This window comes from Colobus angolensis, unplaced genomic scaffold (genome assembly GCF_000951035.1).
Source record: "Colobus angolensis palliatus isolate OR3802 unplaced genomic scaffold, Cang.pa_1.0 Scaffold139, whole genome shotgun sequence".
Classification (NCBI taxonomy): domain Eukaryota; kingdom Metazoa; phylum Chordata; class Mammalia; order Primates; family Cercopithecidae; genus Colobus; species Colobus angolensis.
This window is the reverse complement of record NW_012114477.1, coordinates 3143538-3170445: the sequence shown is the minus strand read 5'-3', so window position 1 is coordinate 3170445 and position 26908 is coordinate 3143538. Positions and strand designations below refer to the sequence as shown.

The window sequence follows — 26908 nt, the reverse complement described above, 5'->3', positions numbered from 1 at the left end:
GTGTACACCTATGGCCCCAACTACTCGGGAGGCTGAAGTAGGAGGATCACTTGGTCCCAAGAGGTTGAGGCTGCAGTGAGCTACTGCACTCCAGCTTGGGTGACAGAGCAAGATCCTGTCTCAAAAAAAAAAAAATTATTATTTTAAAAATTATGGTCAGGAACAAAAAGGCTCAGAGAGGTCAAGCTTATTGATCAGTATCACACAGCCAGGGAGGGGCAGAACGTTTCAGAGAAACATTTCACTCCTAAGCCCAATCAATCAGTGTCCCTGTGCCATCAGGAGTTTAAACAATTGCCCTTTTGTAAATGCTTCTTACAAACCAGGTGAAATGTGGAACATTGGTGGAACACAGATCTAGGTTCAAATCCTGCCTCTGACATTTATGCGCTGGTGATCTTGGACATTTCACTCTGCCTCCCTCAGAGCCTCCGTTTATTCATCTACAGAATTGGGTTACTGCCAGGCATGGTGGCTCACACTTGCAATCCCAGCACTTTGGGAGGCCGAGGCAGGTAGATCACCTGAGATCAGGAGTTCGAGACCAGCCTGGCCAACATGGTGAAACCCCATCTCTACTAAAAATACAAAAATTAGCCGGGTACAGTCACAGGTGCCTGTAATCCCAGCTACTCAGGAGACTGAGGCAGGTGAGTCACTTGAACCTGGGAGGCGGAGGTTGCAGTGAGGCGAGATCGCGCCACTGTACTCTAGCCTGGGTGACAGAGCAAGACTCTGTCTCAAACAACAACAAAAAAGAACGGGGTTACTATTGCTTCGTGGGATTGTCATGGCTGCTCAACTCATGGTTGAGTGCTAACTGTGAAACAGGCCCGGCAGGGCATGGTGGCTCACGCCTGTAATCCTAGCACTTTGGGAGGCCGAGATGGGAGATCACAAGGTCAGGAGTTTGAGACCAGCCTGACCAACATGGAGAAACCCCATCTTTACTAAAAATACAAACAAAAAAACAACAACAAAAAAACAAAATTAGCCGGGTGTGGTGGCACGTGCCTGTAGTCCCAGCTACTCAGGAGGCTGAGGCAGGAGAATTGCTTGAACCTGGGAAGCAGAGTTTGCAGTGAGCCAAGATTGCATCACTGCACTCCAGCCTGGGTGACAGAGCAAGACTCTGTCTCTAAAAACAAACAAACAAACAAATAAAAAACCAGGCCCACCCTTGAATTTGGGCACATGATTCAGTTCTGGCTTGCACTTATTTTTAATGCTTTCATGACCCTGTGTCTTGTTTTTAAAGTTTGTCTGTTATTTCTGAGGGCAGGGATCATCCATCTTTTCAAAAGTCATCATGCACTGTTTTAGGCCCAAAGGTTTGAAAAGCCAAAGAGAGGAACAGGAAATAGCAGAGTGATGCCAACCTCAGTGTCTAGGTTCAAACCCACAGACCTGGGTTCAAATCCCAGCCCGAGCAACTCCCAGCTGTGTGGCCTTAGGCCAGTCATTTTCTACTTCTGAGTCTCAGTTTCCTTGCTTTTAAAATGCACGTTATCATAGCCTGTCACATAGGACAGTTGTAGGGATTATGTAAAAGGCAGGTAATATACCCAGTACGTAGTTGGTGCTTAAAAATGGGCGCTGTGATTATCTACTGTTATTCACCACCACTAGGAGGAAGAGGAGCCCAGGATGTAAGTGCATCCTTCTGTGAAAGACTCCAGTAGAAGATTATAGGTGAAGAAAGAACTTGTTAATTCTTCCAGAGAAAAGGAGAGCAGATCAGGGAAGGCTTCATGGAAGAAGTGACACTTGAGAGGGGTCTTGGAGGTTAAGGAGGAGTGCACAATGCTGAGAAGGGAAGGAGGCTTGAGGGAAGGCACTGAGGCAGAGAAGGCATCGACAAAAGCTGGGAGGTGGGAATGTGCAAAGAAAATATCTGTGTGACCAGGGTGCAGGAAGGCAAATGCATGGTGTCAGGAAGGGATAGAAGCACAGGGGACCCTTTGGGACATGGCAAGACAAATGCCCTTAATGCAATTACCAGCCAGCGGTAAAAGGACTTAATTCGTGGTAACTACGATTACTTATTACTGTTACAGTCTTGAGGGCCTTGGGAAAGTTGTTAGTCAATGACTCCCCACTGCTAGTGGTGTCAAGACTAAATTTACCATCACTTATGAGACCCTGCAAAACCCTGACCTCCACCAGCACCTCCCCTCCCATTTTGCCTCCCTCTCTCCTCCACTCCCTCTGCTGCAGCTTTGCTAGCCACCTTTAGTTTTCTTGGTCCCACCAGTCCGTCGCTGCTCTAGGAGTTTTGCACACACTGTTCCCTGGAAGGCTTTACCATCTGCTCTTCACGCGGCTGAGTTGGTTTCCAAACTTTGGGAGCTGGCTTCCCTGACCATGCCCTGACCACTCCCACCTCTAACAATATCTGAGCCCCTAGTTCCTGCTTCTGCTCTCCTAGTTAGATTGCACTGCCTTTGTGTAGCACTCGCCACAGTTTGCAATTGTAGCTGGATTTCCATGATTAGGTATTTGATAGCTGCCTCGCTGGGTAGCTTAAGTCCCATGAAGACAGGGACCTAATCCGTTTGATGCATAGTTTTGCACTCAGAGCCTAGAACCAGAGCTTTTGGCAGAAACAGGCCAACTGGTTAGGCGCATTGGTTCACGCCTGTAATCCCAGCACTTTGGGAGGCCCAGGCGGGTGGATCACTTGAGATCAGGAGTTTGAGACCATCCTGGCCAACATGGTGAAACCCTGTCTCTACAAAAAATACAAAAATTATCTGGGCGTGGTGGTGCACACCTATAATCCCAGCTACTTGGGAGGCTGAGGCAGGATAATTGCTTCACCCAGGGAGGTGAAATTTGCAGTGAGCCAGATCATGCCACTGCACTCCAGCCTGGGCGACAGAGTTAGACTGTGTCTCAAAAAAAAAAAAACGGAAAATAGAAATAGGCCAACTGAAATGTCTGGGTTCAAGTAGAAGATGGTCAGGTTTATTTTTTTTTTATTTTGAAAAGATCCCTCTAACTTCCCAGGACAGGCGGCTGGAAAGGAGTCAGGGAACCCAGCACGGAGAGAGCTGAAGCTGACCAGGTCAGAGATGATGGTGGCCTGGACCAGGACTGTGGCAGGGCAGAGAGACGAAGGGTTAGACCAAGCTTGTTTAACCTGCGGCCTGCAGGCCACATGTGGCCCAGGATGGCTTTGAATGTGGCCCAACACAAACTTATGAACTTTCTTAAAACATTATGAGATTTTTTTGCAATCGTTTTAAAGCTCATCAGCTGTCATTAGTGATAGTGTATTTTATGTGTAGCCCAAGACGACAATTCTTCTTCCAGTGTGGCCCAGGGAAGCCAAAATATTGGGCACCTCTGAATTAGACCATTGGATCTCAGCCCTGGCTGCACAGACGGACTACTTAGAGGGCATAGAAAAGATAGCAGTGCCGGAGTCCAAGCCCCAGAGATTCAGAACTAATTGGTCTGGTGTGGGGTCTAGGCTTTGAGATTTCTAAACTTTTCTAATAACATCCTTTATTTAAATAAATATACCTAAAATGTTATAATTTCAATATGTAACCAATATAATGATATCAATGCATTGTTGACATTCTTTAAAAATTTTTTTACTATGTATTCAAAATTTAGTGTGTATTTTACACTTATGACACATCTCCATTTAGCCAAAATTCAAGTGTCCAATGGCCACATATGGCTAGTTCCTATTATGTTGAATAGCAAGCTTCTAGAAGTTACTGGAAATGCCCTGGTTGATCACTCTTCCAAACAAACCCCTTAACATAGGTTGGCATATAAGAACCATTCAATGATTGAGAGAGACATCTGTGGATTCTTACAGAGAGTGCATCATGAAGGCAAATAATTCAGTCTTACATTCTGCGAAAAGCATTAGGAATGATCTGTTTGAATAATCCATTAAGATAAATTTGGTGATGTCAAAACAGCTGGTGGTTGGCACTTGATAGCCTCAAATGCACATTCATGAAAATTCTTATAAATGTTCCTGTCATGGAAGACAAAAGTCTGGTTACCATCAGCAACTAACATTGGTGAGTAAGATGTAGCTGGTTCATGATTCATCATCAACTTAATTCTGGAAAAAACTGTGAATCACTTGGGGATATCACCACCATTTTGACCTTGAATCTTCTGAAAGTTGACTTAGTTAAATATTATAAGAAACTAATTCAGTATATTGTCTTATTATTAAGAGGTTCAAGCTGTGTTTCTACAGTATCCCTCTTCTTTTTTTTTTTTTTGAGATGGAGTCTCGCACTGTCACCCCAGCTGGAGTGCAATGGCGCGATCTCAGCTCACTGCAACCTCTGGCTCCTGGGTTCAAGCAACTCTCCTGCCTCAGCCTCCCTAGTAGCTGGAATTACAAGCATGCAACACCACGCCTGGCTAATTTTTGTATTATTAGTAAAGACAGGGTTTCGCCATGTTGGTCAGGCTGGTCTTGAACTCCTGACCTTGGGTAACCGCCCACTTCGGCCTCCCAAAGTGCTGGGATTACAGGCGTGAGCCACCATGCCCAGCTACAATATCCCTTTTCTTAGCCATTGCATGATCTGCAACCAGCATGTTTAGTGTTTTGAATGGGCACTGAAATTTGAAAAGCTTCCCCAGGCCTGGCATGGTGGCTTACAGCTGTAATCCTAGCACTTTAGGAGGCCCAGGCGGGAGGATCGCTTGAGGCCCGGAGGTCAGGGCTGCAGTAAGCTATGATCACATTACTGCACTCCAGCCTGGGGGACACAGCAAAACCCTGTCTTCAGGAAAAAAAAAAAAAAAAAAAGCTCCCAGGAAGGTCTAAATGTGCAGCCAAGGATATCAAGATAATCAAGGAAGATGCTGAAGTTTTTAGTTCTAACTTGGAAGCTTTTGTGTTTACCATTTGCCCAGGGTTCCTAGCTGGGTATGTAGCAAGTGTGTTAAGGACACTGATGAATTGATGAGCTCAAGAATCCACTGTCCTTTGACAACTCAGAGGCTGCCATACCTCCCTACCCACCATCATCTCCTTTTTGCCCTTGTCACATCTCAGACTTACCCCTGCCCTGCCCCACCTGGCTGATTCTCCAGCCCCAGCCTGAGAGCCACTCACCATCTTGATGGGCCGGAAGGACATGAGCCGATCACTGCGGTAGCTGCTCGACCATGTGTCCCAGCGAGGGTACTCGCCCTTCTCCAGGATGAACATCTCCCCGCGCAAGTTGGACTGCTCAAAGGCGACCCAGCTGCACACAAGAAAGACCATGAGGCAGACAGGGGACAAATGGTTAGTAGAAGCCCCCACTCCCTACTTGCCTTTCTCTCTCCCCTGGCAAGGCAGCCCTGAGGTCAGTAGGAAAGTCCAAAGGGGGCTGAACATGTCTGGGTTTGATTTTAGGCTATGACACTTACAGGCTGTGTGACTATGGGCAAGTAACTACTTCTCTGAGCCTTTTTCTCATCTACACTCATATGCTTATTTCCTTGGAGTTGGTGAAGGATTAAGTGAGATAAATACGTGTGATTATCTGAGCACACTGTTTCTCTAGATGTAGGGTCCATACATGCTTCAAGTACTATCAGGACTTGGAGCCGAGGAACACGTAGACGTTTTAAACTTGACTGCAGCTAGGAGAAAGTCTCTGTTTGATGTTAATGTGCCTTTAACACTTACTAATCTCTCCTTTTTGTTCTTTTGTAACAAAGGGAGAAAAGGCCACTAGCCCAGAACCTCCAGCAGAAAACGGTGTAATAGCAACATAATAATACCACTTTTGTGTTTATTAATTTTGTATGGATACCTTTGACTTATAGGAAAGAATACTAGCCTTCCATTGATAAAAAGTGGTGTAAAGGTTCTTTAAAAATGTGTTTATTTGTGTTTAGCAGGATCATTTTAAATGAACTACGTTAAATGAACGACAATCTTGGAGGTACAGGGGTAAGGGAAAAATTGATACAGGTGTTTGCATCCTTGCTGGGTAAAGACTGGCCTGGCATTCAGGAGACACTCAGTAACTAGTACGGGGCAATAGGAAGGGAATGATGGTAATATCTACCCTCAGATACCTGTGATAATTTAATGTGATAATGCATATGAGGGTGCTAGGTTCCTTACAAGGACTAATTAGAGGTTTGAAATTAGATGGAAGATTTACCTGGCTTTCCCAGTGAAGACTGATTAAGGATAAGAAGCGAGCTTGTGTTAGAGGGACCAGGGATTGTGGCAGCACAGGTGGGGTGGATAAGACAATCCCCATTCCATAGATGAGAAAGCTGAGACTAAGGAACTCCTTGACCTTTGCTCCCTATATGTTCAAGAGTTCTCAGGGAACAAGAGAGGGATGAGGGGACACTGACACTAGCATCTTCTCCCAGGGGGCTACTGGGACCCTGCTGTCCCCAGAAGGAGATGAGGATGAGGGTCTATCACTGTGGGCCGAGAGAGAATACCTCAGAGGAGCCTCAGGTCTTTGTCTGAGAGATGAGCTAACCACATTGGGGTAAATTAAAGATATGTTTGTCTTCCCAGAATAGAGTTGAATTTGCCTCAGCCCTGTCTGGTCTGGAATAGAAGAGAAATAAATGGGAGAATAGGTGGATGGATGGATGGACAGATGAATGGGTGGATGAAAGGATGTTTGAATAGATGGATAGGCGGATGGGTAGACGGATGGATGAATGAATGCATGGATAAAGGGATGGATGAAGGGATGGTTGAATGGATGGATAGGTAGATGGGTAGATGGATGGGTGGGTAGATGGATAGATTTATAGATGCATGGGTGGGTGATGGAGAACATACAGGGGGTATGTATGTATAAATGGAGAACGGACGTATGTATGGATAGATCGATAGATGAATGGGTAGATGCATGGGTAAGTAGATGGATGATGAATAAATGGGTGGCTAGATGCATGGGTGAATAAGAAGGGAGCCTTGGAAGGTGGTTTCGTGCAGGAGTTAAGAGGACAGACCCTAGAAACAGACAGACCTGAGTCCTAATCCAAGCTTGCTGATTATTTGCTGCATGAATTTGGGCAGCACTTAGGCTTGCTAAGCTTTAGTAGCAGAGAAGAAATGATACATCTACTTTGTTGCATCTACCTCGCTGGGAGATTACGAGGGCCTAAAAGAGGGGATGCGTGGAACAGATACAGCACAGAGTAAGCCTCCAAATTAATACTGTTCATGATTAAATGGAGAAGGGAACTGGAGGTCTAGGCTTATGGAAGAACAGACACTGATGTGGTCTTGCCACCATGCCAAAGGTCCCCCTAAAATCTCCCCTATCTTCTTGAGCAGGAACAGTGAGGATCTAAATTTTAAATGTTTATATCTATGCCTTCTCTTATCTCCCATGGCTCATTTAAACCTGCAAGCAAGGACAGAGGGTAGGGCAGGAATTTTAATTTATAAGATATGGAAACTGAGGCTAAGAGGGGTTAAGTCCCCAGCCTAAGGTCATGTGATGGTGTCAGGTGTCAGGCTGTAGTTTCCTGGTTTTCAGGCAGGCAGGGCTCCTCACTTTCCCCATGCCTACCTCACCCTCTTCATTCTTTTTTTCCCATGGCCCTGCCAGCGCCTACACAGACCCAGGCCCCCAGACCACAGGCCTGTTTCCATGCCCATCAGGCACAGCCCCAAGGCACACGTCAGACACCAGCTGCATCTTTGTTTGAGGAGAAATACTCTGGGTTTGAGTCACTGGTACCAAAAAAAGCCTGAAAACCCAAGCTGGCCACATCCGGTAGCTTCTGCTTCCAGCTGGGTTTTTGGCGCTGAGGGTGGAGCTGAGGCTGCGTTGACCACACTGAGGGTGCAGTGGGTGCAGGAGGTAGAAATGGTCCTGGGTAGGCTCCAGGATAAGTTGGCTAAATGCACAGGGCAGGGAGGTGGGTACGTGACCATCAGAGTCACCTGCCGTGTTTGGGTGCCCACAAGGTGACAGGCCCAAGCTGTATGATCTCCCTCAGACCTCAACATAATCCTGTGAGGAGTGGGTGAGGGCCATCATTTTCCCCATTTCAAAGATGGGGAAACTGAGGCTTGGACACTGAACAAGGCAAAGAGGGGAAGTCAGGACTCAAACCCAGGCTTGTCTGACCTCAAAGCCCATCTCAGAATGGGCTGAGAATACAGGATGACTGGAACCCTTGCAGGCTTTCAAAGTGGGGAGACAAGAGCCAGTGAGCCACGTGGATCTTGTCCTGGGGTTGCCACTCCACCATGACCTCAGCACACACAGGCTTGACATAGGGCAAACACTCTGTGCAAGGATGACGCTCCCTGTTTTATATGGGAGTCACTAAGGCCCAGAGACGCCCACAGAGACAGGAACAGGCAGTGAAACATGGTGATTAAGAGCTTTAGGAATGAACTCAATCAACCTGAGTTGAATCCTGGCTGTGCCACTTACCAACAGGTGACCTTGGGCAAGAGACTTATCCCCTCTGAGCCTCAGTCTTTCCATCTGTCAAGTGGGCATAAGAATAGCCCCTCCCTCCTACAGCACTGTGAATCATCTAGGTGCGGTCCCGAGTCAGTGCCTGGCACCTGGTGGGTGCTCCACAGATGCTTATCATCACTCCCAGGCAGCTGGACGCCCAGGAGAGGGGACAGCGAGTGCACACTTCACTCTTTGGCCTCTCTCTGCCCTCAGTGATGGGCTAGAGTTTTTGCTACAGTAGAAGCAGCATTTCTCCAGAGCCCAGAACCATGGCTTACTGCCAATGTGATCTTATGCTAATTGGATCACCTCTCTGAGCCTCAGTTTCCTCATCTGTAAAATGAGATTGAGAACAATTCCTCCCTCTCCAGTTTGACATGAGGATTGGAAATAACGTATGTGCCAGGAGCACGAACGGCCGCAGGCACAGAGCAGATGCTGGAGAAATGGCAGCTACTGTTGTGTGGTCATTTTACTGTGGCAGAGAGTGTGCCCCTCCTCCGCCTAGCACTCACGGTCCCGAGGAGACAATGATGCTGCGCACACGATCGAAGCCACGGTCTCCCAGGTTCAAGCACTCCCCCGAGAATTCTAACCGACGGCCCTGGAAGTTTTCCTGTTCGAAGACCACCAGCTGCAGGAGAGAAGCCCCCATGCCGAGGGCAGAGTGAGGGGGAGTAAAAACTTCATTATCTACATAAATAAAGGCAGGCAGTGCAGGAATCACATAAAAGTGTGATGAACCACGGTTTGTGAAATGATGCTGTCCTCCCATTCCCCAATTCTTTACTGTTTTTTTTTTGTTGTTGTTGTTTTTTTTCTGAATCTCACTCTGTTGCCCCAGCTGAAGTGCAGTGGCACAATCATGGCTCACTGCAACCTCTGCCTCCCAGGTTCAAGTGATCCTTCCACCTCAGCCTGCCGAGTAGTTGGGATTACCGGCACACACCACCATGCCCAGCTATTTTTTGTAGACACAGGATTTTGCCACGTTGCCCAGGCTGGTCTCGAATTCCTGAGCTCAAGTGATTGGCCTGCCTTGGCTTCTCGAAGTGTTGGGATTACAGGCGTGAGCCATTGCACCTGGCCTCATGCCCTAATTCTGAAGCTAAGATCTGCACCATCATTAGGAACTTATGAACTTCCCTTTCGGGACTTTCTTTGTGCTGTTCCTCCTACCTGGAATGCCTTCTCCACCACACATCTCCAGCTTGGAGCTTCCACAGCCTAACTGAAGTTCGCTAACTCATTCCAGGCTCGACTTTCTGTTTTAGGCTCAGATGCCACCTTCTCCAGGAAGCCTTCTCTGATTGCCCCCTTCCCCATCGGCCTTGGTTGAGCATCCCTGTGCTCTCTCTCCCCATTAGCAGCACAACTAACCCACCACACAGTCACTGCTGTTTTGCTTTGGGGTCTCCCTCTCTCTCTGCACTCCCTCTCTCCCATTACCCAGCCCCTCCAAAGACCAGGGGCTCCTCCAGGGCAGGGCCTGAGGTTGATCCATTTCTGCATCTCCAGCCCCAGCCCCAGTACCTGCCACAGAGCTGATGCTCAGGGGACACTTGCAAATCCAACCCTCCACAACATAGGGGAAAACTTGAGCTAATCTTCTCTCCTCACTAAGCCTCATGTTTGGTTCCTTGTCCACTTGCTGTTCCAAGTTGGGACAACTTTTCCATTCACATGGACCAAGGCCATTGTCTGCCTTCTTTGAGCCTCAGTTTCCCCAGCTGTAAGAGGAGGAGGTTCATATACCCATGACCCAGCATTTCCACTTCTACCCTTGTTCACCCAAGAGACATTCCTGTATGTGTGCCCCAGGAGACAGGGATAAGAACGTCCAAGCCATTCTGTTCACAAGAGCAAAGCCGGCAACCACTGAAATCATGCTCACCAGGAAAGAGATGGTCACGCTCTGAAATATCGTGCAGCAGCCAGAATGAATGGCCCGCAGTCATGGGCAACAATATGGATGGATATTAGGGATCTCATAGTAAGTGAAAAGTACAAAGAAAAACCCAGAATAATCACATTGCATATTTCAGTAAGTTAAAAACACATAAATCGGCCAGTTGCGGTGGCTCACACCTGTAATTCCAGCACTTGGGGAAGCTGAGGCTAGGAGTTCGAGACCAGCCTGGGTAATATGGCAAAACCCTGTCTCATAACTTGGTCTCAAAATAAATAAATAAAACAAGTAAATAAATATACGTGTGTATGTCTGTATACAGTTTTAAAGGAATAAAGTATAAAATTGTATACAAAAGCAAACAAGCAGATTAGAGACACAAGTTGAGGATAGGATGGTATTTCCTGGAATTGGGGAGGAAAATGATGGACTCAAGGGAGACATCTTAAAGTTAGGTAGACAGTTTTTAACCAAGTCCTGGTTTTTATATGGGTGATGGGTTTGTAGGTACATGTTGCATTATTAAAAATTAAATAAAACTAATGATTAAATAGGTACATAAATAAAAGCCAGCCACGTACAGACCACACGAGAGTGTGTCATGAACTAGGGGTTGCAAAATGGCCTACTTCTGTGTACCTGAGGTTGAAACCACACCAAACCAAATCCCAGGGGACTGAACACCTTGCTCCACAAGATCCCTTTCAGCCCAGACCACCTCGAGCAATTTTCAGGAGAGTCTGAGGCCATCCTGCTGCCCCACTGAGCCTCCAAGGACAGCTGGTTCCATGCTGCTAAGCCAGCCCACTTCCTTTTCTTCTCCTTTTTTTTCTTGTTTTCGATAAACTCTAAGCCTGTGCATGTGCAGGTGTAGCCTGATTGCCAGGTGTCCCTTCAGCTGTGAAGTGTTGTTGTTATTGGTTGTTGTTATTGCACAACTCCACAACAGGTCCCCTTTTGCTTTTTATTTTCTTCTTCTTCTTCTTCTTTTTTTTTTTTTGATGGAGTCTCTCACTCTGTTGCCCAGGCTGGAGTGCAGTGGCACGATCTCGGCTCACTGCAACCTCCGCCTCCTGGGTTCAAGTGATTCTCCTGTCTCAGCCTCCCGAGTAGCTGGGATTACAGGTGCCCGCCACCACACCTGGCTATTTTTGTATTTTTAGTAGAGACAGGGTTTCACCATGTTGGCCAAGCTGGTCTCGAACTCCTGACCTCAGGTGATCCACCTGCCTTGGCCTCCCAAAGTCCTGGGATTACAGGCATGAGCCACTGCACCCGGCCCCACTTTTTCCAAGTGTGTCAGAACCCCTGGCTATTTTATGGGCTCCCAGATCGGCTGGGCCCCACTTGTGTCCCAGAAGGAGGAGGGAGGAGGAGACCAAGATGAGGGAAAAAGAGAATAGAGACAGAGGATGAGAGTCTGGGGAGGTGGAGAAGAAGAAAAGGGAGAGTAAATAGAAAGGAGAGAAAATCAGCCAAGAAAAAGGAGGAGAAAGAGGTACGGAGGAGTAAGAGGTGAAAGAGGAAGAGCAGGAGAAGGAGGAAGCGGAGGAGGGAGGGAAGGAGAGAAGGCACCCAGCCACTGCACCCCCAGGTCCTTACCCTGTAGTTCCCAGGAGGCAGTTCCGCCGCCTTGGCACTGGTAATAGGCACGGTTGTTGGGGCCAGGGCGGTGCTGGGACTAGGGGATGTTCCTGCAGGGGGGGGCCCCTTCCCCTTGGTATCAGGCCCTGGGTTCACCGCCACTGTGGCCGAGGCCGGGGCCTTTGCAGCCTGAGACATGGTTCTCGCCTGCAAAAGTCTGTAAAGAAACCCTGGCCTTCAGGGATGACACCCCCAAACTGCCTGCTGCCCTCACAGCCCCATACCCTGTGCTTTCAGCCTCCTTTGGAGCTCGTTTCCTCTCTATTTTCCTTGCAGCTTGTTTCCTCTCTATCTGTTTCTGAAACGTAAGCCTGGAAGTTTTTTGTTCCATCCCTACTCCCTAGCCAAGATCTTCCCTTCTGGGGGCCACTCATCCCGCATATATCCTTCCTCCAGGCTTTTGACCATGCGATTCCTTCCACCAGCTGTTCCACCCTCCATTACCCCGCTAGGTCCTTCCTTAGGCCCCTGCAATTTTCCACACCGCTTATCACACTGATTTGCTTGTACAACTTCAATTTGCCTCCCCACACTAATAACAAGAGTTCCCACTTCGGAGTACTTAAGGTATGTCAGGCACTGTGACATACATTAATTAACCCGTCTGACCATGACCCTAACCCCGTGGAGTAGCTGCTATCATGATCCCCTCTGAGCAGCAGGGGGCTGAAGAAGGAAGGGGCCCAGCTCAGGCCCAAACAGCTACTGAGGGGTAGGGCTCTGATTTCAACTCAAGCAAACGGAGCCAGCAACTGGGCTCTTAAAGTTCTCTGCTGTTTGGTTAATCTGCTTTATTCACCATCCATCCCTAACACTTGCTCTGCACCTGGCACATAGGAGATGCCCAATTAACGTTTGTTCAGAGAAGGAATGAATGCATGCTCCCAACTCCTTTCCTAGTCCATTTCCTCTGGGATTGTCTAGGGGGTTGGTGTATGGGTGCAAATACAGGCCGGGGACTGGGGCATATGGGAAGATCCAAGAGGATGTATTTACTGCATGTCGAGGATTCTGAAAATGAGGACTGTGGCTGGGTAGGTGTTGGGTGGAGAGGGTGTTGGTCAATTCCAGTGGTTCCTTGTTGCTTTGGGGTCATGGACTCCTTTGAATGTTTGATGAATACCCCAACTTTGTCCCCAGACAAAAATAATGCCCCCTTTAACTTTGGAGACAATGTTAAGGGATTTGAGGACCCCCTGCTAGCACAGATTAAGACCCTCTGGTCAAGCTGATTCCTGAACACATGCTGTAAGGAAGAGCTATTTGGGATAAGCAGATCCCTCCCCTAGCCTCCTCCAGGAAGGCTGTGCATATTCTGGGGTGCCCTGTTCACTGGGGGGAGGCCAGACATCTGGGCCACATCTGTGGCTCTAAACACTCCCCCAGGGCTGGCAGCTGGACGCATACCTTCCTGGAGATGTTCTCATTCTCTCTCTCTCCCCACTTCACCCTTTCCCTCTGTTCCTCCTCTCCTCCCTCTCTGCCTCTCTGTTTCTTACTCTCTCCCTCTTTCTGCCTATCTTCCTGTCTGTTTCTCTCTCTCCATCTCTGTTCCTCTGTCCCCCACTATCTCACCCTCATTGTATCTTTGCCTATCTCTCTATCCATTCTTTTTAATTATCTTTACTTCTCTCTCTGTTTATTTCTCTCTCTCTCTCTCCCTCGCTTCTCCTTCTCCGTCCCTTTCTTCCTCTCTCCACTTCTCTCTGTCTTTATTTCCACGGCCCTACCTCTCTGACTCTCATGGCACTGCTATCTCTGCCTCCCTCTCTCTGCCTCCCTTTTCTCTTCCCCTCCCCTTCAGCTCTCAGCTGTGCTGTGGGTTCCCTCTTACCTGGGGACTTGCTACTTCCTGCTGGAGGACAGGCAGGCAGGCAGGTGCTATGGGTGACTAGAGGCCGACCCCCCATTTTATAGTCTGGCAGACATCAGGTCCTATAGTCTGTGGCACAAAGGGGAAGCTGGCTCAGCAGGCCTGGGCAGGGAGTGGGGGACTGGGGCCCCGACCTCGCCTGGATCACTGCAGACAGCAGCACTTTCCTTTGTGAGACCAGCACACACAGCAGAAACCCTGGCCACAGCAGCTTCACCTTCCAACCCTACCCTGACTCCTCTCTTGAAAACCCCAGCCAGGGAATGGGTCCCCAAAAGGGTCCCTGCTGGCTGCCAACATGGGGCAGGGAAAAGGGGAGACCCTGGGAGGCAGGAGACCAGAGTTTGAATCCTGACTCAGCCACTATATGCTGTGTGGCTTTTGGTAGGTCTCTACCCCTAGGGGGGGCCTCTGTGTCTGCAATTATAAGGTGGGCACGTGTCCCTATTGGATGCTGCACAGAAAAGATGGTGACAACGAGCATAGAAGCATTTTGTAAAGGCAGATGTGGGTTTGATATGGACAGCGTTTTTTACAGAGTGCTTACTGTAGGCTGAACCCACGCTATCTCCGTCAGTCCCCAGGACAATCTGCCTTATCTGGTACTTTCATTATGCCCATTTCACAGAAGAGGAAAGCAAAGGCACAGAGAGGTCAGAGACAGTGCAGGCCAGCCAGCTCTGGGCCTGTGTTCTTCCTTCTCCTGCTATCCAGCCTTGACCTTGGCCTGAGGCTCCCTGGCCTGACTTCCTCTTTGTAGGTAGGGGTGGGAATGGGCGAGTCTCACTGTCCTCAGCTGGGTTGGATATTGGAGACCTGGGTCTCTTTCTCTTACACACATTGGACCCCATCCTTTCCTGACTTATCAATAGTGACCCCTCCTGCCACCCCCCTTCCCTGCCTCTACCCAGGCCATGTTATCTTACCCGGGGGACAGTGCTGGTGGCCAGGAATATGACTGCCTGTCTCAGAGCCTCCCGCCCTGGGAAGCCCCAGATGCCCACCACCTCTTGTTCACCACTGGCCCCAGCACCTAGCTGGGCCTGTCTAGGTGGGGCTTAGCACATAGTGGGTTCTCAGTCAATATCTGGTGACTAAATGGTGGTTCTGATGGATTGGAACAAAAGGTAAGGTACAGGGGAGATAGGGAAACCAAGGCAAAGAGAGAGAAGTAGGGAGGCAGATAGAGAGAAGTAACAAAGAGAGGTGGAGGCAGAGACACAGAAGCACAAGGGACTTGGACAGTGAAGGAGCGAGAGACAGAGAGACAGAGGTCAAGGTGGGGCAATCAAGCCTCAGGATGGCGGAACAGACGTCAGAAATCACAGGGCCCAATCCTCTCATTTCACAAATGGAGAAACTGAGGCCCAGGTGGAACAAGTGACTTCAGCAGTCACACGTTGGGAACTCACAGTAGAGCTGGGGTCAGAGGGAGCCTGGGGAGCTGCTTAGCTAGGTCATCTGCAGTCGACTCCCCAGTCCCAGGCAGGATGTATGGAGGGGACTTCTGGATAGGCTCCTGCCTCTTCTTTGGGGGTCTGGGCTCCCCACAGAACCTAGCTCCGTCTTGAGCTCTCCCTGGCCTGGAGCCAGCTTTGCCTCTGTCCCTCCACCCACCCAGCACCCCCTCGCTTCCCAGCCCCTCCTTGGCCTTTCATCCTGGGCCAAGTCTTGGTGGGTGGGGTGTGGGCAGGAACTGCAAGATGGGGTAGCCACTGGAACTGGGGCCAAGATGCCTGTGGTGGGGGCCACCCACCAGTCTAGGCTTCAAAGCCAGGTCATCTAGGGCAGTTCTGTGCCCCCCCAAATCCCCCTAGGAATGGGCTGTCTGCCAGAGGGTGGGGGCAGAGAAGGGGGATGGCTCACCATGCTGGTGGCTCCACTCAGAGCATTTATTAATATTATTATTATTATTGTATCCTTCATTATATCTTTTTCTTTTTTGCCCTGTCTTATGGAGTCAATTTCTTTTCTTTTTTTTTTTTTTTTTTTGCATTTTCCTATACTCCTCAGTATAAGGATGAAGTTTTAGGATTAACCCCAATTACAGATAAGGAAACTGAAGCAACTCCCTTTCCTTCCTCTCTCTCAGCTCACTTTCTCATACAAATGGAAATGCAAAATGAACTTGGAACTCATACCTTCTTTACTCATGAACCCAGGCTCTTAAAACCTATGTACTCCTGCTTTTTTGATCAATAATTAATAGTAATCATCTTTATTATTAGCAATGATGATGATGAAGATGATGGAAATACCGTAATTTTTTATGTTGCAGGAGCAATTCCAGCTGCTGTTCACGTGCAATTCACATTTATCCTCACAATACCCCTGTCTCTGAGGCTAACCGCAACTTACCTTGTTACACCCATTTTATACACAAGTAAACTGAGACTCAGAGAGATTAAGTAACATGCCTAAAGTTACCCAGCCAGCAAGAGTGGGACGCAAACCCAGGCAGTCTGGCTGTAGAGGCTGCATTCTTAATCTTTAATTTTTATGCCAACACTTCGTCAAAGTCATGCATTCCTTTTTTTTTTTTTTTTTTGAAACGGAGTCTTGCTCTGTCACCCAGGCTTGAGTGCAATGGTATGATCTTGGCTCACTGCAACCCCTGCCTCCCAGGTTCAGGCAATTCGCCTGCCTCAGCCTCCCTAGTAGCTGGGATTACAGGCACCCACCACTACTCCCTGCTAATTTTTGTGTTTTTAGTAGAGACGGGGTTTCACCATGTTGGCTAGTCTGGTCTTGAACTCCTGACCTCAGGTGATCCACCCACCTTGACTTCCCAAAGTGCTGGGATTACAGGCATGAGCCACAGCGCCTGGCCTAAAGTCATGCATTTGATAGAGCTGCATTTCACCTCTTAAAAGGAAACTGGTGTTATCACTTTACAGGTCATGAGCAGGACTTAGATATCCTCCAGGTCACCCAGATGGTAAAAGAAGCAGGGCTGGATTTCATCTCAGTTGATCTGGTTTCCAGTCATGCTCTTTTCCTGTGCTGTAAGAGGCCCCTCATAGGCCAATTCAGAGGGCAGGGTTTAGGGACAAGAGGCACACAGTAAATTGTACAAGTCCTGGATATTTGGCAAGTGTGCTACAGTTTGCAAAGCATGTTTGCAACTAACAGCTCCTTTATGCTGCCCACAGAGCCATCTGGATTCATCTTCAGGCTTTGTGGACTTGGCAGGCCCTGGCCTAGACCTCTTCTCCTGCCTCACTTCCCTTCAGGTCCCCTGAGCTCCAGGCCAATTGAGCTACCAGCTCTTTCTTGTACATGTGCCCCAAGTTCCCACCTCTGAACTTTTCTTAGAATGCCTCTGCTTCCATCTAACTCTGTACATATCTTCCTCATCCTTCAGAGTCTAGTTCAAATGCCTCCTCCAACAGGCAGCCTATCCTGATTGCTTCAACTGGAAGAGAAAGGGGAATGAGAGGAGGAAAGGAATAGACATTTCCTGAATGTTTACTCTGTACCAGGCATGCTATGTAACCTCACAACAACTCTGTGATATAGTTTGTTTCTGCCCCATTTTGTAGGCAGAAATTGAGGGGAAATGACTTGCTCAAGCTCACATAGCTAGGAAGGATGCTTCTGGACTCCTCCTCTAGTGTTCATTCTCCTGTTCTAGTCAGGAACCTTGTGGGGCTAATGACGGCCAATATTCTACCTCTCTGCTTCTTCGTGGCTGATCCCTGGGGGTGGTGATCTGGTCCATTCCCTCCCTGCTAAAGCCAGAGCTGCTGACAGCTTGCCATTGGCTCTTCAGCCAGGGCTGGCTTTTGTTTCTTCAGCCCAGTTGCTGAGTCGGGGCTTTGTCTCCCAGGGGCCCCTCTTCCCTCCCTGCCTATAAGAGCCTGACCTCGGCTGGTCTCAGATCTGACATGTTCCCTGGGCCTATCTCGGTAAGTCCCAGGTTTGGAGGAGGGATGGGATCAGAGTTCTGAGTGAGCATCCTGGGAGGCGAGGAGCCCAGGTCCCCAGTCCTAGGGATGTCACTGTGTCATCCTGAATGCCATCCTCACCCTAACCAAGGATGAGCCCCAACCATCAAGACCAGCACCTGCTTCCCTCATTTAAAAACAAAATTATTCCTGTAGCCCTGTTGCCTAAATTTCCACCATTAGAGCTACCTCTTTGAGCTAGGCGTTGTCTTTGGAAGGACTCTCATTTTAGCACTTGCTGGGGTGATGTACCTACCCACCAACAGCCACAGAAATTTTCCCATAACAAGCAGATAAGAGAATACAGAGTGGGGCTTAGAGTCAATGAGACCCAGCAAGGGTGAGTTTTGAGATGGGGATAGGATGGAAGATGGCACTGGTGACAGATGGAAAGGGTAGGAGAGGGACAGGCCAAAGCCATGCATTGCCCCTAGCCCAGTCACTCCTGGACTCCCCATGTGGATCCTGACCAGGTCTAAGCCAGCCATCTACATAAAGAGGAGAGCAGAGGGACAGGGTGGACGATTATGATGTTCTTCTCTTCTGTAGGAAGGGGCCACGATGACCCTGCAATGCACCAAGTCAGCGGGACACTGGAAGGTAGGAAGAGGCATGGGGAGGGGGTGTCCAGGAGGTGTGAGGAGGGTTCAAGTCCCCAAGAATCCTAGGAGGAGGGTATTATAAATGCCTATTTCACAGAGGTGCAATCAAGACTCAGAGTCGAGAAGGGACTTGTATGTCACATACAGGGAGGTCGAATGTGAACTCGGGTCTTCTGGTTCCCAAAGTTGCCCTGTTACACTCTTTGGCAGAGATTGCAGTCTTTGGGCATGATTTCTTTGACCATCTCTGTGTGTGTTTGTTTGTTTTATAAAGCTTTTGGATTTATCATCAGCCTTTAAAAGCCTAGAAGAACCACATAAAAGTCCAGATCTAGGGATTGTATTGAGAAATTGGAAGGTCTGGCTTGCATTCCCACTTGGCAACCATTTGTGGCACTGGGAAGAGGCCACCCATCTACCTGGCACCTGTGCTCTCTAGTGTCTCACTATCCTTACTGTCCTTGCCTGCCTGGCTCCTGGAGGCATCTGAGTTTGCAATCCCTGCTTTACCTGCCAGATCCTGGGGGGAGCCCCCAACCCCTCACCCTCCATGAGACTCTGATGTGGGTCGCCACCTTCTTCTTTTTTTTTTTTCCTGGCACAGATGGTGGTGTGGGATGAGGACGGCTTCCAGGGCCGGCGGCACGAGTTCACGGCTGAGTGCCCCAGTGTGCTGGAGCTTGGCTTCGAGACTGTGCGATCTTTGAAAGTGCTGAGTGGAGCGTGAGTCTAGGGGGATACTGAGTTGGGGTAGAGGGTGGACAGGAAGGGACCTAGAGACGGGTGCTAGGACTTTTAGCTATTCTAGGTCCTCTCTTCCTAGTGTGCCCTCCTGAAGTGCTGAGGAGTGTGCAGGACTGCCATGTAAGGTTATGCAGGTTGTGCACAGCCCAACAGTGGGAGGGTGTCATTTACCCAGACCCTGCCCACTGGATGAGGCAGCTCTGTGGGAGAAGATCCTTAGAATCCAGGGTTGGATCTAAAAATGTCCCACCTAGCCATAAATTGAAAGCCAACATCACTTACCAAAAGTAGACAGTAACTATAAAAATGAATATAATGTTTTAATGCTAATTTAAATTAATGTTTAGCTAAACAGTCTTGTTGCTAAGCATGTGGCTCGATCATTTCTTGTAAAAAACAAAAACAAAAACAAAAAACCAAAATTAAAAAACAAAAAAGAGAGTGAGAGAGAGAGAGAGATTGTGAGATGTAGAGAGGTGTTAAGGACACACTCGTAACACACCAAGACTTTCTAGACCAGTGCCATTCAGTGGACCTGTCTGCAATGATGGAGATGTTCTACATCTGCACCGTCCATTTCAGAGCCACTGGCCAGATGTGACCATTGAGGATTTTGAAAGGTAGCCAGCATGACTAGAAAACTGAATGTTTTATTTAATCTTAATTTATTTAAGTTTAAATTTAATTAGCTACATGTGGCCAGTAACTACCATATTAGATAGAAGGTTCTAGAAGGTTGGAAAGCAAGTAGAAAGGAGATATGGCCAGCAGCTACCATATTGGATAGAAGGCTCTAGAAGGTTGGAAAGTAGCAAGGAGATATGGCCAGCAGCTACCATATTGGATAGAAGGCTCTAGAAGGTTGGAAAGTAGTTAGAAAGATGTGACCAGTAGCTACCATATTGGATAGAAGGTTCTAGAAGGCTGGAAAGTAAATAGAAAGGAGATATGGCCAGCAGCTACCATATTGGATAGAAGGTTCTAGAAGGCTGGAAAGTAAATAGAAAGGAGATGTGACCAGTAGCTGCCATATTGGAAAAAATTCCTGGAAGGTTGGAAAGTAGACAGAAAGGAGATGTGGCCAGTAGCAACCATATTGGATAGAAGGTTCTAGAAGGTTGGAAAGTAGCTAGGAGATGTGGCCAGTAGTTACCATATTGGATAGAAGGTTGTAGAAGGTTGGAAAGTAGATAGGAGATTTGGAGTCACTTAATCCTATGCCTGTGAGTGCCACCTGAGGTCGTCTTGGGAGATTTTTACACATCTCATGCTTTAGTAAATACTCTTTTACCTTCTGATTTGTGCAGGTGGGGAATGGGGGTCAGATGGGAACAGAGGCTTTCTAGGGGTATGTCCAGCAGGCTGACAGACTCAGCCAGTAAGCAGATAATGAGCTCGGATAGATTCAGACAGTTTATTACTTACACAGACAGCAAAGGCAAGGTGCTCACGGTGTCAACTTCCTGTGTCCCTTGTCCTACGGGATGACACCAAAACAAAGGGGGCCGAATGACAGGCAGCAGGAATGGTGGGAACCCCGTGGCTGAAGAACTGCTTCCATGCTTCAACAATAGCTTGCTATTGTCACCTGTGGGGCGGCAAGGTGGAAAGCCCCACGTCTCAGAGCGGCCAGACAGGCAGATGAGGAACTGCCTCGTGGCAGCCTCCCACAAGAGAGGGAGGAATATGAGAGATGGCCTTGTAGTAGCTCCTCACAAAACTGCCCGTCTCCGACACCCTGGCAGGATCACAGGGAATTCCACCAAGGTGAGGTCAGTCTGTGATCAGCTTTGACTCTGTGGCCTCTGTGGAAACTGACAGAGGAGCAAGGTTGTCAGGGCACCTGTGTGAAGCAGTTTCCCTACCTACGGGACACACAGCAAGTCAGGTCTAGAGCCAGGTCCCTCAACTTCGGCACTACTGATGTTTCTGGCTGGATCATCCTTTGCAGTGGAGGCTGGCCTGTGTATTATGGGATGTTTAGCAGCATCCCTGGCCTCTACCTGATAGATGGCCTTCGAAGCCCCTCCCCTAGTCGTGACAACCAAAAATGTCTCCAGGCATTGTCAAGTGTTTCCTGGGGGCACAATCACCCCTGAATGGTTGTGATTGTGACCATTCTAGACCCATTTGCTGGTCTAGAATGTAGGGTGAGGGGGACGCTTACCTCCTGCACGCTCTACCCTCTGTCTGCAGGTGGGTGGGCTTCGAGCATGCTGGCTTCCAAGGGCAGCAGTACATTCTGGAACGGGGCGAATACCCGAGCTGGGATGCCTGGGGTGGCAACACGGCCTACCCCTCTGAGAGGCTCACCTCCTTCCGGCCTGTGGCCTGTGCTGTGAGTTCTACCACTTCTGTGTCCTGGGGAGGCCCGAGCCCCTCACGGGGGCCCTTGGGAATCAAATGTCTCAGAGTTGAAATTCTCATGTCGCTACTTCAAGCTACGTGACAAGGGCTGTAGTCTCTTTCCTCTCTTGGCCTCAGTTTCTTCATCTTGAAATGGGGCAATAGTACCAATGTTGTTGGGAAGAAGAACGTATAGCATCTGGCCAGAGCCCACCTTAAACTCTCTGCTCACAGCAGCCCTGGTTGTGACAGGAGCCCCTGCCAACTTTGTGCCTTTTTTTTTTTTTTGTGATTCAGGGACCCTGAGAGAAGTTGGGTACCAGGGATGGTAGGGCCCAGTAGGGATGAAGGGTTTCATTTCTTGCTCCTAATTCGATATCAATGCTCCTGATTTTACATTTTATTGCTGTTTTTGGAGTGTGGATGGAGGTGAGCATTATTATTCCCATCTCACCGATGAAAAAATTGAGGCTCAGAAAGGTTTATTTTAGGCCGGGCACAGTGGCTCACACCTACAATCCCAGCACTTTGGGAGGCCCAGGCGGGTGAATCACTTGAGGCCAGGAGTTCAAGATCAGCCTGGCCAACATGGTGAAACCCCGTCTCTACTAAAAATACAAAAAAATTAGCTGGGCGTGGTGGTACATGCCTGTAGTCCCAGCTACTCAGGAGGCTGAGGCAAGAGAATGACTTGAACCCAGGAGATGGAGGTTGCAGTGAGCTAAGATCGCAACACTGCACTCCAGCCTGGGCACCAGAGTGAGACTCTGTCTCAAAAAAAAAAAGTGTATTTTATTTTTCAACTCTTATTAATTTAAAATGACATAAGGCACCATATTTACCATCCAAAATTCTGAAGGAAAATCCTGGTATGGTCAGGATTGATTATCCCTTATCTGAAATGCTTGGGAACAGAAGTGTTTTGGATTGTGAATATTTTCCCCAGATTTTGTAATATTTATAATACCTACAGTTGAGCAGCCTGAATCCAAAAAGCCAAAATCTGAAATACTCTGGTGAGCATTCTTTGAGTGTCATGTCGTCACTCAAAAAGTTTTAGATTTTAGAACATTTTGGATTTTGGATGTTTAGCTTACAAATGTTCAACCTATACATTTATGTCTCTATGTATATACACATCCAGATAAACATCTACACCTATATCTATATAATCTATATATCTTACCTATATTGCACACATAATTTTGCCACAAAAATGGAATCATAATGAGTCTAAGGCTTGGAAACTAGCTTTTCTCACTGAGCAAATATATCACGATCATCAGTCTAGGTAATTAAATCTCACTTCCATTATTTTTCATAGCTCCCTAGTATTCCATTTTGTGAATAAGTCCATTTGTTCATTTACTCTGCAAACACTCTAGATATTGTGCCAATATGGGACCCGTGGTGGGCTGCAACAGATACAATCCCTCATTCCCAGCAGTTTCCAACTTCTGAATTCGTTTAGTTCTCAAAAGAACCCTGAAAAATGGGTATGGTTAGTTTCATTTTATAGATACAGGAACAGAGGCTCAGAAATCCTGTCTAACCTCAGTCAGTTGGTAAGTGGCAGCTGCTTCCTGGTAGGAAGGATTTGAGATGATATCTCTACCCTTCCTTTCTCTCTCTCTCTCTCTCTCTCTCTTTTTGATGGAGTTTTCGCTTTTGTTGTCCAGGCTGGAGTGCAATGGCACAATCTTGGCTCACTGTAACCTCTGCCTCCCAGGTTCAAGCGATTCTCCTGCCTCAGTCTTCCAAGTAGCTGAGATTACAGGCATGCGCCACTACGCTTGACTAATTTTCTGTATTTAGTAGAGACAGGGTTTCACCATATTCGTCGGGCTGGTCTTGAACTCCTGACCTCAGGTGATCCGCCCACCTCGGCCTCCCAAAATGCTGGGAATATAAGCGTGAGCCACCGTGCCTGGCCTCTACACCCTTTTTCTTAACCACAGTGTAATACCTCAGCTTACCACTGGATCCCCAATTTCGGACATAAAGGTTGATTCATTTTTGTTTGTTTGTTTTTGAAAAAACTGTTAACGATGAACATTCTTGCAGCCTATTTATTCCACGATTATTTTCTTTGTGGAAATTTCTGGAAGGGCAAATGGTAAGGTTTCTGGTACCTGTTGCCTTATTGCCCTTCCAAAAGGTTTGCAAGGAAGGTTGATTTGGGAGACAAGGGCAGGGAGTGTGGAGGCCAGGAGAGGCTCCTGGGTTTCCAACTGGGAGCCTAGTGGTCTGACTGTGTTTCCTGTTCCTGTAGAACCACCGTGACTCGAGGCTGACAATCTTCGAGCAAGAGAACTTCCTGGGCAAGAAAGGAGAGCTGAGTGATGACTACCCTTCCCTCCAGGCTATGGGATGGGAAGGCAATGAAGTAGGGTCCTTCCACGTCCACTCTGGGGCGTAAGTGTATCCAAGTCTCTGCCTGGCAGAGGAGGGAATATTGGGAGGGGTAGGGGTACCTCCTGTGAAAACTGTGTGCTGGGAACTTTTGTGCTCTGATGCCCACATTCCAGAGGAGAACATTGAGGCACAGGGAGGTATCAGGCAGAATTTGAGGGATTGAAACCCAGATCATACTGGGTTTAAGCCCAAAAGATATTTATCGGCCCCTGTAATTAGCTTCAAGCGCAACTGGATCCAGGTGCTACAGCAGGTATCTGTCTCCCCTCCACAACCCCCCACCTGTTGCCCTGCCTGCCTGTGTGTGGCTATATTCTTAGACGAGAATGTAAAGAGCTTCATCTTTACATCCAGCCATAGGGAAAGAGAGTGTCCGGTCTCAGTGATTCTATTAAAGGTTCCAAGAAAGGTGCTCATTGGTCCAGCTGGGTCCTGTGCTCAACTCTGAACCAATCACCATGGCACAGGAATGGGGTGTTCTGATTGGCTAGGTTTAGTCATGTGGTCATTGCCAGATTCAGCCTCATTTTCTCAACTTGGCTGAGAGCAGAGGCAACAGGGTCTATGGCCAGGAGAAGGGAGAATGAATGCCCCAGCCATAAAGAAACAGATGTGGCTCAAGCAACCTGCTCAAAGTCCATCAGCAGGTAGGTAACAATCCAGCTTCAAACTCAACATTGACTGGTCCTTTCCTTTCCACCCAGGAGGTGGCAGGTGAAGGCTAAGGTGTGAGATTCTTATTTAGGGAGGACATCAGAGCCACTTTCTGAGGTGCCCCTTGGCTCCTGGTAGGCAGGGGGCAAAGATGGGAGGTAGGGTTTTTCATCTTTTTTTTTTTTTTTTTTTTTTTGAGACGTTGTCTCGTTCTATTGCCGCACTTTTCTAAATTAAGACAATATTTCCAAATTCATAGAATACAATACCAGTTACAGTCAAGACTCATGTTATTTTCAGCTATCACCATTTTTTTTTTTTTTTGCTTTGGTTTTCTCAGGAACCACCAAATAATCATGTTGTTTTAGAGTAAGAGGGACCTCTTGTGATTCTTGAGTTCACTTCCTCTTTTACAGAAAGGGAAATGGAGGCTTGGAAAACCAGACACCAATCCTTGTCCTGAACAGAGTAGAAATCAATGAATTGGGCCAGACGCGGTGGCTCACGCCTGTAATCCCAGCCCTTTGGGAAGCCGAGGTGGGCGGATCACCTGAGGTCAGGAGTTCGAGACCAGCCTGGCCAACATGGTGAAACTCTGTCTCTACTAAAAATACAAAAAATTAGCCTGGTGGCTATGCCTGTAGTCCCAGCCACTAGGATGAGGCAGAATTACTTGAACCCAGGAGGCAAAGGTTGCAGTGAGCCGAGGTTGCCCCACTGCACTCCAGTGTGGGTAACAGAGTGAGACTCTGCCTCAAAAAAAGAAAGAAAGAAAGAAAGAAAGAAAGAAAGAAAGAAAGAAAGAAAGAAAGAAAGAAAATAGAAATCAATGGACTGAAATGATAGTTTTTTTCTTGGAAGTGCCTCTGGATAAGGAAGGAGGGGGAATGGGGAAAGAACAAGATTTCTCATTCCTTCACTTGTTCTTTTATTCAGCAAATATTTAGGGACCCCCCTTCTTCTGTGCTAAACTTTTATAAATTTATGCAGGTGGAGATAATGATGAACAAAGCATACACGTTCCTACACTCATGAGCTTACCTGCTGGCAGGGGAGGCTGATATTTTACAAATAATTTGAAAACTATCGAATTACATGACTGCTACAAGGGTATAATAAGGGACCGTAGCCTGATTTGGGGAACGAATCACATTGCCCTCATAATTAAGCTGAGCCATGAAGGACAAATACAACTTGTCTAGGAAAAGAAGGGCTGGGATGGTGCTTCTGGCAAAGGGAATGGCACGATCAAAGGCCCTGTGGTAGGGGAGAGAGCATGGCACATTGTGAGCACTGAAGAAAGGCCAGAATGGCTAGAATTGTGTGCGTGTGCATGGATCCCTTTGCCCCTGTGTTGGTCATCATGCTGGTGTCTCTGTAGAGTAACCGTCTGCCTTTTCTCTTTTCCAGTTGGGTTTGCTCCCAGTTTCCGGGCTACCGAGGATTTCAGTATGTGCTGGAAAGTGATCACCATTCCGGTGACTACAAGCATTTCCGGGAGTGGGGCTCTCACGCCCAGACCTTCCAGGTGCAAAGCATCCGCAGGATCCAGCAGTGAACAGGGGCGCGGCACGGAGGAGCGCATGCGTGCTTGTCTGCAATGGAGGCGCTCTGGAGGCTGTGGCGTGCTCTCTCCTTCTGCCTCCCCCTGTAACCCGTGTGAACCCAGCACCCATGTGAACCGGTCCATGCACAGTCAGCACAAAAAACTCAAACGAATAAAAAATAGAAAGTCCAGTATTAGCTGTGCTTTTCAATTTTATTAATCTTTTCGAAGAACCGTTTTTTTTAGCCTTGTTTTCTCTATCATTATTCCACTGAGTTTTACTCTTCGATTTCAGTATTTCCTTTCTTCTATTTATTTCAGGCCTACTTTGTTCTTAGTTTTTCTAGCTTTTTTTTAAGGCAGACTTTTGGGTCATTAATTTTAGGCCCCTCTTTCCCCCACCCAGTACAGTCATTTAGCTATAAATTTCCCTCCGAGTATGGCTTTAGCTGCTTCCCATAAATATTAATTTGATGTGTTTTCATTATTATTCAGTTTGATATTTTCTAGTTTCACTTGTGATTTTTTTTTTCTTTTGACCTATGGGTTATTTAAAGGGATGTTATTTAAATTCCAAATACTGTAGGATTTTTCTAGGTGTTTTATTGTTATTGGTGTGCTTTTAAAGACCAGTGTGGTTGGAGAACATACTCCGTAAGATTTAAGTCTTCTGATATGAATTAAGACTTATTTTATGGCCCAGAAGATGGTCTTTTTATTTTTATTTTATTTTTTGTTTGTTTGTTTTTTTTTGTTTTTAATGAGACAAGGTTTCACTGTGTCACCT

General features: G+C 47.7%; 2 protein-coding genes across 2 annotated transcripts in view; one reads left to right on the top strand and one right to left on the bottom strand.

The window, feature by feature from the left end:
* Nucleotides 1-13940, bottom strand: part of CRYBB1 (crystallin, beta B1) — a 17019-nt gene extending 3079 nt beyond the window's left edge. The window contains exons 1-4 of the mRNA XM_011934837.1: nucleotides 13829-13940; nucleotides 11953-12151; nucleotides 8957-9075; nucleotides 5105-5237 (exon numbers count right to left, since the gene is read on the bottom strand). Coding sequence (XP_011790227.1) covers nucleotides 5105-5237; nucleotides 8957-9075; nucleotides 11953-12132 — 432 coding nt within the window. The 5' untranslated portion in view covers nucleotides 12133-12151; nucleotides 13829-13940. The remainder of the gene's footprint in view (nucleotides 1-5104; nucleotides 5238-8956; nucleotides 9076-11952; nucleotides 12152-13828) is intronic.
* A 3812-nt stretch (nucleotides 13941-17752) lies between these two features.
* On the top strand, nucleotides 17753-26318 carry CRYBA4 (crystallin, beta A4). The gene is made up of 6 exons (XM_011934836.1): nucleotides 17753-17775; nucleotides 18364-18414; nucleotides 19021-19139; nucleotides 21357-21498; nucleotides 23779-23921; nucleotides 25986-26318. The coding sequence occupies exons 1-6, from the start codon at nucleotides 17755-17757 to the stop codon at nucleotides 26131-26133; spliced, it is 624 nt and encodes a 207-aa protein (XP_011790226.1). The 5' UTR covers nucleotides 17753-17754; the 3' UTR covers nucleotides 26134-26318.
* The last annotated feature ends 590 nt before the right edge of the window (nucleotides 26319-26908 follow it).

What these genes read in the sequence shown, in the direction of transcription:
- CRYBA4 (XM_011934836.1), top strand. Translation starts at nt 17,755, where the DNA reads ATGTTCCCTGGGCCTATCTCG. An exon ending in TTGAAAGTGCTGAGTGGAGC is followed by an intron (nt 19,140 to 21,356) that starts GTGAGTCTAGGG and finishes CTCTGTCTGCAG; the next exon opens with GTGGGTGGGCTTCGAGCATG. An exon ending in TTCCACGTCCACTCTGGGGC is followed by an intron (nt 23,922 to 25,985) that starts GTAAGTGTATCC and finishes TCTCTTTTCCAG; the next exon opens with TTGGGTTTGCTCCCAGTTTC.